The sequence below is a fragment of the Atractosteus spatula genome, chromosome 11 (assembly GCF_055471065.1).
Source record: "Atractosteus spatula isolate fAtrSpa1 chromosome 11, fAtrSpa1.hap1, whole genome shotgun sequence".
NCBI classification, from domain to species: Eukaryota; Metazoa; Chordata; class Actinopteri; order Semionotiformes; family Lepisosteidae; genus Atractosteus; species Atractosteus spatula.
The window spans coordinates 20,956,286-20,969,500 of record NC_142716.1 but is presented as its reverse complement, the minus strand read 5'-3'; the positions used below and the strand labels follow the sequence as shown (position 1 = coordinate 20,969,500).

Sequence of the window (13,215 nt, the reverse complement as noted above, 5' to 3'; positions counted from 1 at the left end):
TGATCATCCTAGGATCACAAGTTCTGTTATGTCCTCCTTATCTTGTTTCTCTACCTCTGATCCACTAGAGGATTAAATACATTTGCTAAATAGCACTCGCTTATCTAACCTCAAAACCTTAGCCCCTTCGAAAACTTGAACCAACTCTTTTTCTCACTCTTCCCCCTGGTACACCAACCATCTTTGTTCAGTCTCCAGGAAACTTGAACGTAGGTGTCGACTTTCTGGCCTAGACATAGATTATCAGGCTTGGAAAGATTACATGTCTGAATATAAGGATACGTTAAGAGTCTTCTAGATCCAGCTACTTCTCTCACATCATTGAAAATAACTATAACAAACCTGGAGACCTTTTCTCCACCATCAACAGACAGCTAAAGCTTAACTGCCCCACAACAATTACATGCTTCATCACAACTTTGCAATACTGTAACAATACTGAAGTCATGCTTATTGGCACCCCCATCAACTTTGTAAAGCTAATGCTATAACCCTATGTGTGGATGGTACTTTACTTGAGTTTCAGTCAAAATTGAAAAACCTGGGGGTGATGTTTCATTCAAGATTGACATATTGCCAAAACATCATATTTCAAAACATCTTTCAGAAATATCCTCAGACTACATCCTGTTATCACTACCTGTTGCTGAAAAGCTGATCAACTTATTTGTCTTCTCCCAAATTGACTACTGTAATGCTCTACTCGCTGGGGTTTGTCCAAAAATTCAGCAGTCAGAATCCTAAACCAGGACTAGTGCAAGTGATCACAGTACTCCCATCCTGGAGTCCTTGCATTGGCTTCCTCTACACTCTACACACTATGGGTGACAGGGCCTTCTCCTGTTATGCCCCAAAGCTCCGGAACTATATCCCTAAGGATATCAGAGAGTCACCTTCTCTAAACTCCTTCAAATCTAGACTCAAAACCTTCTTCTTTAGAAGGGCCTTTACTTAACTGGTTCTGTTATATACCCGTTTGCTCCTAACATGTTCAGTACTCCATCTAATGTCTCCTAATTGTGTATATCATGTGTATTTTTGTTGTTGTTCTGTAAAGCACTTTGAGAAGCCACCTTTAAAGTTTGTTATTATTATTATTAGTAGTAGTATTAGTATTAATCATCATCCTATTGCAACAAAATCAAGATGAGTAAGGTTCTTGAGGAATGAACTTGTCTGGTCTTGCTAAGACATTAAGGAGTGGTGTGTGAGTTGACCTGAAGTTCTCCTCCTGCAGTTGCTCGAACTGTAGCTGCAGGTGGCAGTACTTCTTCCCTGATGGTGTGTTGGGGTCATCGAAGGAGTCCAGCTGATTGGCCCGGTCAGTCAGGACATCATTCTCGGCCAAGAGGCTGTTCCTCTCCTCTTGCAGCACTGCCACCTATGGAACAGGGGCTCGGAGATTAGAGTATTCTATGATATCCACATTATCTGGAGACTGGGAAGAGCTATCTTCTAAACCCAGCAACAGTTATTATTATACATTTACTTAGCAGACACCCTTACTCAGGGCAATTTACAATACATATATTAAACTAATTTGATTACATAAACTTAAAAAATTATTAACTAAACATTCATACTGGAAACAGAGGTCTCTAAAAAAGCATCTACCATCCCGTTAGTAACTTTCAACCAAGACTTATTTTTTAAATAAAGTTAAAGTTAAAAAAGTTAAATTGAAAAGTTTAAGTAAGTAGCTGCGTCAGCATGAGTAGGCTCCACAGCCGAAATATTGTGTTTCTTTTCTTCTCTTTTCAGCATGGAATAAACCTTTACTTGTTCCTTTAAATTGAAAAGAGTCATTTACATTTCCCCCTTTAAAATAGGACTTAAGACACTTTGTGAATTTTATGAAAAACATCTATACAAAAATGAATAATTACCAATGAAATATTTATATTAATTACTAAAACATCAGGTATGTTTTTAGAAGGAATTTATTTTAAATGTATCTCCTAACTGCTGCACAAACACCATCTCTGGATATAGAGTGCAACATTATTTTCGAATGCTGCTATTCTCCTCGTGACAAATGAAGTACGACCATAAACAATTAAAACAAATATGTTTGTTATGCGGCACGCTGGTATCATTAGCATGATGTTAATATTACAACACGACAGACACATTACTGGCTGTGCCCTTTAGTAGTGTTTCACAATGGGTAAAACCTGAAGAAAGAGCATTCTGGTTGCAGTCTTCTGTAATTTGCATTTTACAATTAAAAATCAAATAAACTATGAATAGCTATTTTAAAATTCATTTGTTCCTACTGTGTATCCAAAGGAAGAGCCAAAAGATTGTAAGGGACTTCTATATACAGTGTAAAAGTATTTGTTAGCACATGCACAGAATGCATGAGAGTTATGGGTGGGTCAAGAATTGCAGAGAACTGAGGTAGAATGTGCCCATGCAAGTTTTACAAAGCCCTGTCAGGTAAACAGCAGTGAACGACAAAGAATTTATGTTCAAAACTCTGCATGATTCTTAACCAGCTTTATCTCTCAGACAATACGGGTAATCCAAACAGGCAGCACGAACAACTGCACAAAAGCCAGTTTGAAACTCCTGGCAAAAAGCACTTCTTGGGTATGGGAGGACAAGCTACAGAATACAGTCTTCAAATTACTTAGTGACCCCTTTCTGTTCTGTATTTCTGTTTCTGATTTCTGTTCTGTAGCACACAAGTAAGGGCTAGAAAAAGGAACCCCAAATCCAAGAAAGACAAGACAATAAGAGGACTAAAACCTGTGTTATCACACAGCGTTTGTCACTCCACTCCATTATTTCAACTTGTATCTGATAAGAGGTTTACATTACAGACAATATTTTGCATACACTAAAAGTACAGCTGCACTCTGCCACCATGCAGAAAATGTACAGTACATAAGGCAAAATGAAAGAGACAAGAGTTGAACAGCCAGTCTTAGTAGTAAGAAACAAATAGTGAAAAGCAGTTCTACTTACAGCTTTTGTGATTCAATTTAAACCAGCTCAGGCATAAACAAATGTAAATGGAGAGCACTGGAAGCTTAAGAGAGAGAAAGGCTAATGTCTTGAAACTCACAGGAACATAAGCCTTACAGTACGAGTTACTCTTGCAGTTTTATTTAACAGATCCTCAAACAAGGTTAGAATTGTTAGTGGCAGGGTAATTTGAGATTAATAGTTTGTTATACTTAATTTCCATGCTGACATTTATGTTTGGGATGGAAACTTACCCTCTCTTTAATCCTGGAATTGTGAATCATTTTTTTGATTTTACAAGTGAATCTGTCAAAAATTAGTCCCAGCAAAATATCTTTTAATCAGCAGAAAAAACAAATAAAATGTAAATAGACTGGATACAAAAAGCTAAGTTTATTTAGCACCTAAATATTCAATTTCACAAACCATATTTAGGGACATCACTTATTGTAATCAAGGCTTATATGGCGATTTACTTAGTTATACAAAACAGTCTGAATCTTTTACCACTTTCCTGGATTTACACATGCTTGTCACACAAAAAAATGTAATGCATTATTTATCATTACTCAAGTTGCTCAACCCCTGACTTTGAAATCTTTTTACACCAGAGCACATTTAGATCCTGAAATTTACTGGAAATCTTTTAACGGACACATAAACGTAGAAAACAGAAACCAAAATTATTGTTTAATTCATGAAACTAACATTATGTTTGGAAATGTATAAAAAGAAGTGAAAGTAAGGAATAAAATCATTTTGAAAATAACCATGTTAGTTCTTAATCAGTAAACTCGATAACATACCTGAATGTCAAGTTCCTGACAACGCTGAGCGAGCTCCTCCTTCTCGGCCATAAGCTCTGCTAGCTCCTCCATTGCCTTCTTGAGCTGAAACCCACATCATTACCACCCACATTACACACTACACACTACAGTGGAGTCCGTTGTGTTATCTTTAGGAATATGCCTATTTTTCTCCAGTGGACTGGGCAGATCTGAGATGAACGTTCACCAGTCTTTACTATACCACTATTAGTTTGTACTGTTTAATTGCATTGTTACACATTTATGCCCAAGCTACTGCTTAGGTACAAGTCTAGAATCATCTTGCATCAACGATGACATTTAAAGAATTGATCACAGCAAGCCTGATTATTAAAATGGGTAAAGTCCCTATGTGGCAGAAATAATGCCCATATGATGTGAAGCACAAACTTCTGGAATCAAGCTGGTCAATCTCTTGCACCTTTGGTGCATACAGTAGCTAAGTAGCAAACATGATTAACACAAAGAGGTTTGTCCCTGCACAAATGAGAAAAATATCAGCCAAGAGCTTACTTTTAGAATTATTAATAAATCAGAAAAAAGACTTAAAAAAGTATACACTTGAAATAAGTTTCTACTTATTTTTTCACTGTACTGCTAAATCAGTCTTCTCTCTTTAAGGGAATAAAATGCTCTTTAAATGAAAATAAAATAAAATGTTCTTGGATTATCAAATTAGATCTTATTTTATTTTAAAAACATCCTTTGCTGTCACCTGTTGTTCAACGTCCCCAAGTGGTTCAGTTCCAAAACTTGACACAGTTTCTTTGCTCATCAGCTGCAACATAAAACATTACAAATTATCACTTTAACACATGTGGTCCACTAATCTTTTCAAATTAAGCAAAGGTGGTAAGAAACAACAGTCTGTACTGAACAAATAAAATCACCTCCTGGATAGCCGTCATCACAACGTGCTGCACCAGTTCCTCCAAGGTCATAATAATCTGAATGTATTCTGGAATTTTGAGAAAAAAAAATATGCTTAACAAATTTTAACTATTTTATGTGCACGTACTGCATACATTGCTATGATAAAGTCTTAGACATAATTAGGAGATACAATACTATAATATGCACATTTTACTCCTACTTTCTATTACTATAAGAAGTGATCACAGCCGGTCTCCCTGCTCTACACTCAGCTTTTAAGATTCCTATATAAACCACTTGTGAACAGAACTAGGTAGAAAAGAAACATAGCTGAACATACAAAGACCTTTTTTGGGATATTACTTGGATTCATTTAAAGTTAGATTTTAAAACCCTGACCGTCAGTTAATCCATTTAATTTTAGCAAAAGAACAAACTTGATTACTCTGAGACACCTGGTTCAAACCCTAGCCCAGGCATACCCAATTCTGGTCCTGGAGAGCTGGTGTGTCAGCATATTTCTCAGGTTTCTTTTAAAGCACTGGTACTGTACCTGAAGAGCTGGAAGAAGCTCCTAAACTTGTTCAATTAGCAGATCCAAGAGACCAGTAGGTCTGAAATCCTATAGACAATGGTCCTCCAGGACTAGTGGACTAGTAAAACTATTGAGGATCCCTTGTCTAGTCACATCTTGTTCCCATCGTAGGTCTTTTATCTGGGTCCATCTGGGTCCATCTGGGTCCATCTGGGTCCATCTGGGTCCATCTGGGAGGTTTATCTCTTTCCTCCCATTCAATCTCAGATTTCCTTCCAGAATTTCTGTTTCCCATTGCCATTCTCAAACTTCCAGAGCCTACTCATTCTCCTCCTTTGCTCCTCGGTAATGGAACAAACGACTCATAGAACTCAGAACTACTCAGAGCTATTTCCATGATGGCCCCAAACTTGCCCATTTTGAGACCACCTGTGGTCACTCAGCTCTCAGTATAGTCTTCAGGCACTCTTACACCATTATGCACTAATGTTCTTAACTCTCAAACTGGCAATGTGATTTGTTTGTTGTCCATATTCAATGTAAACATGATGTACAGATCCTCAGGCTGTTGACATTACTGCTTGGTATCCACAACATCTGTATCCTGTTTTCTTACTATTTCATTTTGCCTAGTGTTACATTTCCTCCTTGTGCTGGCCTTATTATTTTATCATCTTAATGCATACACAGTACATGATTGATTCTGGTATTTACCTACCAGAAATGTCACATGCCTAGTAACTTGCTCTTGATAAGGAAATCTGTTAATCAACTATTAATAAAAAGGGTACACAAAATCTAAGACTTTTCATAGCAGTGTATGAATTACATTTTCTATCAGTATTAAAAAAGGCGTTCTTGTAAACTTGTCACTTGTAAAACGTAAGTGTAGATCTTTAATTGGACTAGTAAAGCACAGACAGGCACAGAGCAAAAGGATGACAGAGAAATATTGGTAATTTCAGATAATGACGGATATTTTTCTGGCCTGTATTTTCAATTATATATTTAAACTTCATGCTGTTAAGTATACTGTAGGAAAGATGAGACATAGGTCTACTGTTTCTCTGATGAGAAGTTGAATATTTCCTGCTGGTGGTCTAGTCACCTTGTTTCCTCTCACACTTCACAGCACAGCCCAGGATGAGCTGCAGGAGTCGGCCCAGCTCCACAGGGTCCGAGTGCTCAGCCACCAGATTCAGATCCGGCAGGGTAAAATCCGAAATCTGCTGTCCCAGCACCTGACACAAAGCAAACAACACTAAACTATACTAGTTTCACAGGAACCATAACTCCCGAATAAACTATACAACAGGCCACTTCAGTCAACTGGCAGAAGAATTATATTCTTGCAGAATGAGCAAGAGATAGCAGTATCCCTCATTACATGTTTATGAACATAGTTTAAAGAAGAGGTTAGAGCAGCAATTACCTCATTGTAGTAATCTACTATCATCTGAAGGACCTTCTTAAGGTTGCTCACCTAAATTAAAAACAGAAAAGCACAACAGTCATGTTTTCTGAATTAAATTTGCTTCTGAATTGCTTCCTGGACTGCAGTTTACTGTGCTGTCTTAAAAAAAAACTGTTCAAACCCCTTACAGGAGCAGTTCATAATATCTTTCATTTTGTGCCATGGTACTGTGCGGACTATTTAAAGGAATTTTCAACTGTTGTTCAACTACAGCCAAAAACTAAGAACATTTTGCTATGAACTTCACCACAAGTGGCAAATGTATTGTACAGTGGTAAAAAGTCTACTAAAGTACCAAGTTATGAGAAAAAATGTTGGACAATGGTCCTGAGCCCATGACCCTGAATGTACAATACCATTTTGTACCTTCAGTCTCCAGTTATCACCCACATCTTCCTTAATACGACTTAACCAGCCCTCACTGAACCATGCAGGGTCTCTGAAATTTAAAACCAGAACCAATTTCAATACTTAAAAAAGGAGTACTTAATAAGTAATATCTACTTAATATACAATTGCAAGAAAAAGGTAACATTATCGACTATAACTATTACATATCACAAAAACAAATATGTCCAAAATAAGTGCATATTTTTCAAACTTCAAATTAAAATTATTCACACCCCAGCAGTCTTTAGTTTGTTGATTCTCTTTTTAGCATTGATAACATAAAGAAGGTGCTTCCTGTAGCTTTCTAATAAGTCAAGCTATTCCTCAGAGGGAATTTTCCATGCAGACAGTTCAGGTTACAGAACTTGCCTTCTTTAGTTCATACCACAACCTTTCTGCTTATTTCTATTTAATTGAGGTATGGAGGTAAGGGCCAATTGTGAATGCTGACTTTACACCCCCTCTACCATTTGGCAGTATAAAGTACATGGCGGTCTCTCTTTCCCACTAGAAAGATCATCTGCAACTAAACCTGAGGTTCTTAGAAGAGGGAAAGTGATTTCTGGATGAAATATCCTAATATATTAAAGAAACCAACTATCCTTGAATTCTAGCAAGGGGACCATAGAATACAAATCAGTATGGAAGAAAAACAGACTGACTTCCATACAAAGAGAACATTTTTTCCCAACATGAGCTTTACCTTGTTCTGTAAATCATACAGCTGTCCATTCAAATCAATTCGTTTCCTCCAACCATATCACTTCACTTCCATTTGACTTTTAGTTGATACAGTACATGACATATTTGTATTTTTATGCTGCCATCTACTGCAGACACCTGAATCGTGACACTGATCTCAAATGTTAGTCTTGGTGATATTATATACTGATGATGCCCTAGTTCTTTTCTAAAGCCTGGGAGTGACATACTGTAGCCTCCCAGATCGAATCTGACTGTATATTATATTAAAACTTTCTTGTGTCCTCTTGTTAGTGTAGTAGCAACCTTTCCTGTAAATACCTGGATGATAAACATATTGTTTCTTTTTTTGAGTGTTTTGTTTCTGTCCTCTGCTTCCTTTGATACCCAATGGCAATCAAACTTCTATAAACTTTTTAAAGCTGTTTGAAAATTAGTTGACCACTAAAAATATAAGAGGACTAATTTCTTAGCATTCATTTTCCATATATTTGCAGGCTATGAAAAAAAATGAACATCAGATATTTAGAAAAATGTACAATTACTTTGTAGACTTTTCATGATGTGCAAATACTACTAGTATTAAGATTATACAATCCATTTACAGTAGACAATAAATACCAAATGTACAACTACTCAAAAATGTAAAAAGGTGCATGCTTTTTTTCAACTTATATGAAAATGGTATTTAATGATTGCAAACTAGGCCCTTTAATTGTCGACTCATTAATCTATCAAAACAAGAACAAATGTACAAAGAAAAAAAAATATTTAAAGTATTTACAATAAATAAATGAGCAACCAAAGTCAATCCAACATTGTGACTTGTGAAGGAAACTGACCAAAAATCCCCAAATTGACCAAGAAAGCTGATGAGCTGAGGCTGTGAACTAAACTCTGCATCTTCCATAGTACAAATGCTCTACCCAACATTTTCGCACTGGAATAAGATTCAAGAAGGAAGTACCTTAATTTCACAGAAAACAATGCAGTAAAATTATACAGCATCTACCTTGATTTAGGAACAGTACAAAACTTACATCTGATGAAGAGCTTGAGACATTGTGACCCCACTGGTGAGGTCCTGCACAGTCTTACATGGGGAGGGAGTGTTAAAGGTCTGCAACTGAGAAAAAACAAAATTGAAAAAAGTGAAATATTATTTATACAGTAGTTCACTCATAGTGGAATTACAAGTTTATAAAAAAGTATTGTGAAATTAAATCTATATACAGTATATATGCAAAAACAAATGGGAAATTTGAAATTTCAACTTAGAGATTAAGCACAAATTCTTTTTTTCATAAAATCCTCTTGTCCTACACAGATAACAGAAGTCAATTTCATCACACTTCCCCTCATGGAACACTTAAAACTACAGTAAAACAGCAATACAAGAAACTTTTAAAACATTGTAAAGATACTGAAATCTTTTTCTCTAGAAACAGCTGTCTCATCCACAGGAATTTATATAAAAAGGATACAGTATAAGGATAAAGTATATGCAAAGCCATCTACAAGATGATTTTATTTAAAATTTCGATAAATATATTGCTTGCCGAGATAGGATCTGGATCTGTGATCCTGAATTGGGTGAATCAGTATAAAATGGATGGATGGGATGAAGAATCTTTTGTTTTCTCATGTAGCTTAGGACATAACCGTAGCCTGCATCTTCAAAAGCTTGTGTCCCAGATCCAAAGACATCAACTGTAATTCAAGATGGCGTCACACAAAGTGAATACACAATGCACTCACTGTGAAAAATAATCAGAGTGCGAATTCGGTTGTGACTGTGCCAAGAAGTGTTTGTAGTGAGTTTCAAGTTCAGTGTGAACTGACAGTTTTCTGCAAGACCTTTTTGACATCAGAGTTCTTTCTACAAAGCTCTCTCAATAATGGAAGATGGATTTAGCCACCAATATCTCCTGGTCTATGCCACGCAACTTTGAATCCATGACCGAAAGATCAAGAATTACAGACCACACATTATGGAGAACATATAGGGCAGTAATTTATTACGTTTATTCAATTTCATCTGACATGCATCAAAATGCATTGTTGCATTTGTTTACTTGTGGAACGTGATTGAAGGAGGGTTTGGATTTTCAGTGTCAAAGCATAATTTCCATACTAATTGGTTGTATCCTTCTGTCCCCATGTACAGTACCCATGAGATATTATAATGTCCATTCTTTGCAAATAGCGTCTAAAGGTCTACTCCATTATTGTAACTCCTGCATTACAATACATTGTTAAAAGGATTTAAGAGGAATGTATTTAATGAAAGCCCTTAATTGAATAAAGAACCTAGGCTCCTTAAAATAACCTTTCTATTTCATTTAGAGATCAATTTATCATTGAATGAAGCTTTAATATTACAGTGTAATTTAGGAGATGACTGCATTAGACATGCTTACAATGTAAGGAACTGTACTGTCTGTCACCAAACTTTTGCTATACGATATACACATTTTTATTTTGATTACACATATGTATAATTTAGACGCAGTATATCTGAGAAGAATAAATTAAAAGTGCTACAGTGTAAACCTATCACCATGCCTGAATAATACAAAAACATTATTTTGTACAAAAGACAAAAGGGGATTTAAAAATATGTAAAGGAACAAGTAAAGGTTTATTCCATGTCGAAAATAGAAGAAACGAAACACAACGTTTCGGCGGTGGAGCCTTCTTCGGGTCAAACCCCGCAATAGGTGTTTACTGGGACATAGTGGCAAAAAATATTGCCACAAAATATACAACTTTATACTATATATTTTATACTACAGAATATTACTACATATCTAAAGCTTCTTTGCGTAACCAAAAAAATAAAAAAAACATTAGAAAGAGACGGACTGACACCACACATTAATAAAATTTTACTTTAACCCTTGTAAAACCTGTTTTAGTCACTAACCCTGAAAGCCATTTAATATACACAGGCGTGGCTAAAAATTGAAATGTAACTTCTGCAGGTTTCAACATAGCTGTGAAACAAACGTATGACACGTTATAGATCTGATCAGAACATTCCCTTTGAACATGCATCAAACAAGAACAAATAGATCCATTTACAAAAAATGGGATATCTTAAAAACAAACAAGGTTTCCATGTACAGACTGGATTCAGAGTTTTTTTTAAGATTTAAGCAACACAGCTGAACTACTTGTACAATACTATACTTCAGCATTGTTCTAATACTAGTAATGCATGAGGGTAATAGACAGTAAAAGCCTTATAAAATACATTAAAAATCAAGGCTTATTAACGAAGGTAGCTTTACAAGACTAGAAATAAGAGTGGCAAATGAGACAGACACATATACAGTACATTCATGGATGGACAGACAAGTTACTTACGCTAATATTCAATTACACACAATCACAATCTGAAGGTAGAGGCCCATGTTGTATTCAAAAAATAAAAACACGAGATTTAGTATTCACTGTGCACCTGTACAAACATCGCAACTGCGGACTGAACCGGAGACGAGATTAAATCGGTTGAAGAAATGAAATCAAGACAGTGGCCATAATAATGAATCTGCGCTATAAGAGTCACCTGGCACCCTCACCAGGATTGCAACAATAAAAAAGAGTGATGAATGCATTACTGCTGCTACACGATTGATAAAATAAAGAAAAGATCCAGTTATCGAAGGAAATACGATTTTCGCTCTATAACTGATGAGATATAGGTACTTGAGGACAGCAAGAAATTAAAAAAAAATATTTAGCTATTTTGGTGTCGCCTTAATCAGCTCTAGTATGGAGAACGCTTATTTTTTCAGCTCTTTCCTAAGGGGTTCAGTCTACTGTTTCATCCTGCTACCTAAGCCAGGTGAATACTACCCACACACCACACACGGCACGGTCATAGGTTGTCACTCTGTCACAGTAACCACAAAATCACCGAGTCAAGTCCCTGCATATACATGCAGAATTAACTTACCCATTTTATAAGGCTTTCGCACAGTACTGTTTTATTTACTTCCATTTCTTCCTGTCGTTATACGACCAAAATTTTCCGTTCACCTGCCAATAGTCCCTTTCCCCTTTACACTGCCTTTGACCTCACCTGAGCGTATTTTTTCCTCAAAGAAAACAACGTAAATTCTCCTCGCTCTCTGGGTACAGGGATCCTGGACTTTCCTACATTGCTTACGGGAATGCACACTGAGCGCAATATGCGTAGTCCCCTGCGGAGAAGGAGAGGGAATGACGGGGTAAAGAACCAATTACAGGGTAAAGAAAAGACCCAATGGTGGCCTGAGTTTCAAGTGCTGAACACCACTCAGTATTTAGTTTCATGGATTGACAGCGCTGTGTTGTTTTGAAGGCCAACCGCGATTCTGTGAAGCCGGGACTGACTTTGTCATTCACGTATAATATACAGTAGGTCCTGCAATAACACAGGTGGCCTCTGGAGTCACGCAATCCGAGGAATTCTCGTTCTCTTCGTCTTCGTGAACTCACTTTAGCTGCTTCTTTGACTTGTCATGTGCGCTGGGCACAGAAATCCCCTATTATTAGTCACGTGTTGCACTGCAGTTATTAAGGTCTAATGCTTAAATCTGGGAGTGCACTTTAAAATGATGCTACGAAATGTAATGTAATTCGTACTGAACAATATTACGAAATAACTCTGAAAGTGTTGAAAAAAGCACAGGCAATTTATGATGCATTTTAGTATATTTTACTGCATTTAATAATAATAATAATAATAATAATAATAATAATAATTAAGTCTAAGGTAAATACAAATCAGAATACAAGACAATTTCATGTTATTTAGAAAGCCAGTTCAGCTGTCTAATCTCAGTTTAGAGATGCAGATCATCAGACTGTTATCACACACTAGAAGTGCTCTCTAACAGTATGGTCAGTACAATATATTACTTAGTGCTGAATACATGCCAAGCCTTTCGCTATCATTTTGGGAAACAGATTATATAAAAACTTTGACCCATACTGTCAAACTCAATACTCAACACATGATGGAAAGTTTCTATCTTATACTGTAGAAACCCAATGCTTCTCAAGAGATACATGTATACTAGGAAATAAAATTTAATTAAATTTGAGGTTTTATGTAAAGTATAAAAATGATGATTAGGTATGAGCCAGAAACCTCTACTCAACATTTGTTCAAAAGGTCTCGTACTGTGCTTTCCATTTTAATCCCTAAATGGATAAACTATAAAAATACTCAGCTGCTCACAGCATGTGGTAAATTTATAGCACTAAGAAATGATTCTAAATAACAAAGGGTCACCAAGGACATTCAAAAACTGTGGTTAGAATGGGACTAAAATGGGACTAAAATTACTGTACTTTTCTATTAAAAGGGGAATTTTTTAATTAGATATAATATTCTTGTATTCTTGTCTTTTTTAGATAAATTTGTGCATATAAGTATACAAAGGTGAGTGAAG

The 13,215-nt window shown here is 36.1% G+C and overlaps 1 protein-coding gene across 2 annotated transcripts in view; it reads right to left on the bottom strand.

The window, feature by feature from the left end:
• The window catches only part of hook1 (hook microtubule-tethering protein 1), a 30,015-nt gene extending 18,158 nt beyond the window's left edge, over window positions 1–11,857 (bottom strand). For both annotated transcript variants that reach the window (XM_088928298.1, XM_088928297.1), the window contains exons 1-9: window positions 11,733–11,857; window positions 8,812–8,897; window positions 7,046–7,118; window positions 6,638–6,688; window positions 6,314–6,446; window positions 4,688–4,755; window positions 4,513–4,575; window positions 3,777–3,860; window positions 1,218–1,381 (exon numbers count right to left, since the gene is read on the bottom strand). In XM_088928298.1, coding sequence (XP_088784424.1) covers window positions 1,218–1,381; window positions 3,777–3,860; window positions 4,513–4,575; window positions 4,688–4,755; window positions 6,314–6,446; window positions 6,638–6,688; window positions 7,046–7,118; window positions 8,812–8,897; window positions 11,733–11,777 — 767 coding nt within the window. In that variant the 5' untranslated portion in view covers window positions 11,778–11,857. The remainder of the gene's footprint in view (window positions 1–1,217; window positions 1,382–3,776; window positions 3,861–4,512; window positions 4,576–4,687; window positions 4,756–6,313; window positions 6,447–6,637; window positions 6,689–7,045; window positions 7,119–8,811; window positions 8,898–11,732) is intronic.
• Window positions 11,858–13,215: the final 1,358 nt, after the last annotated feature.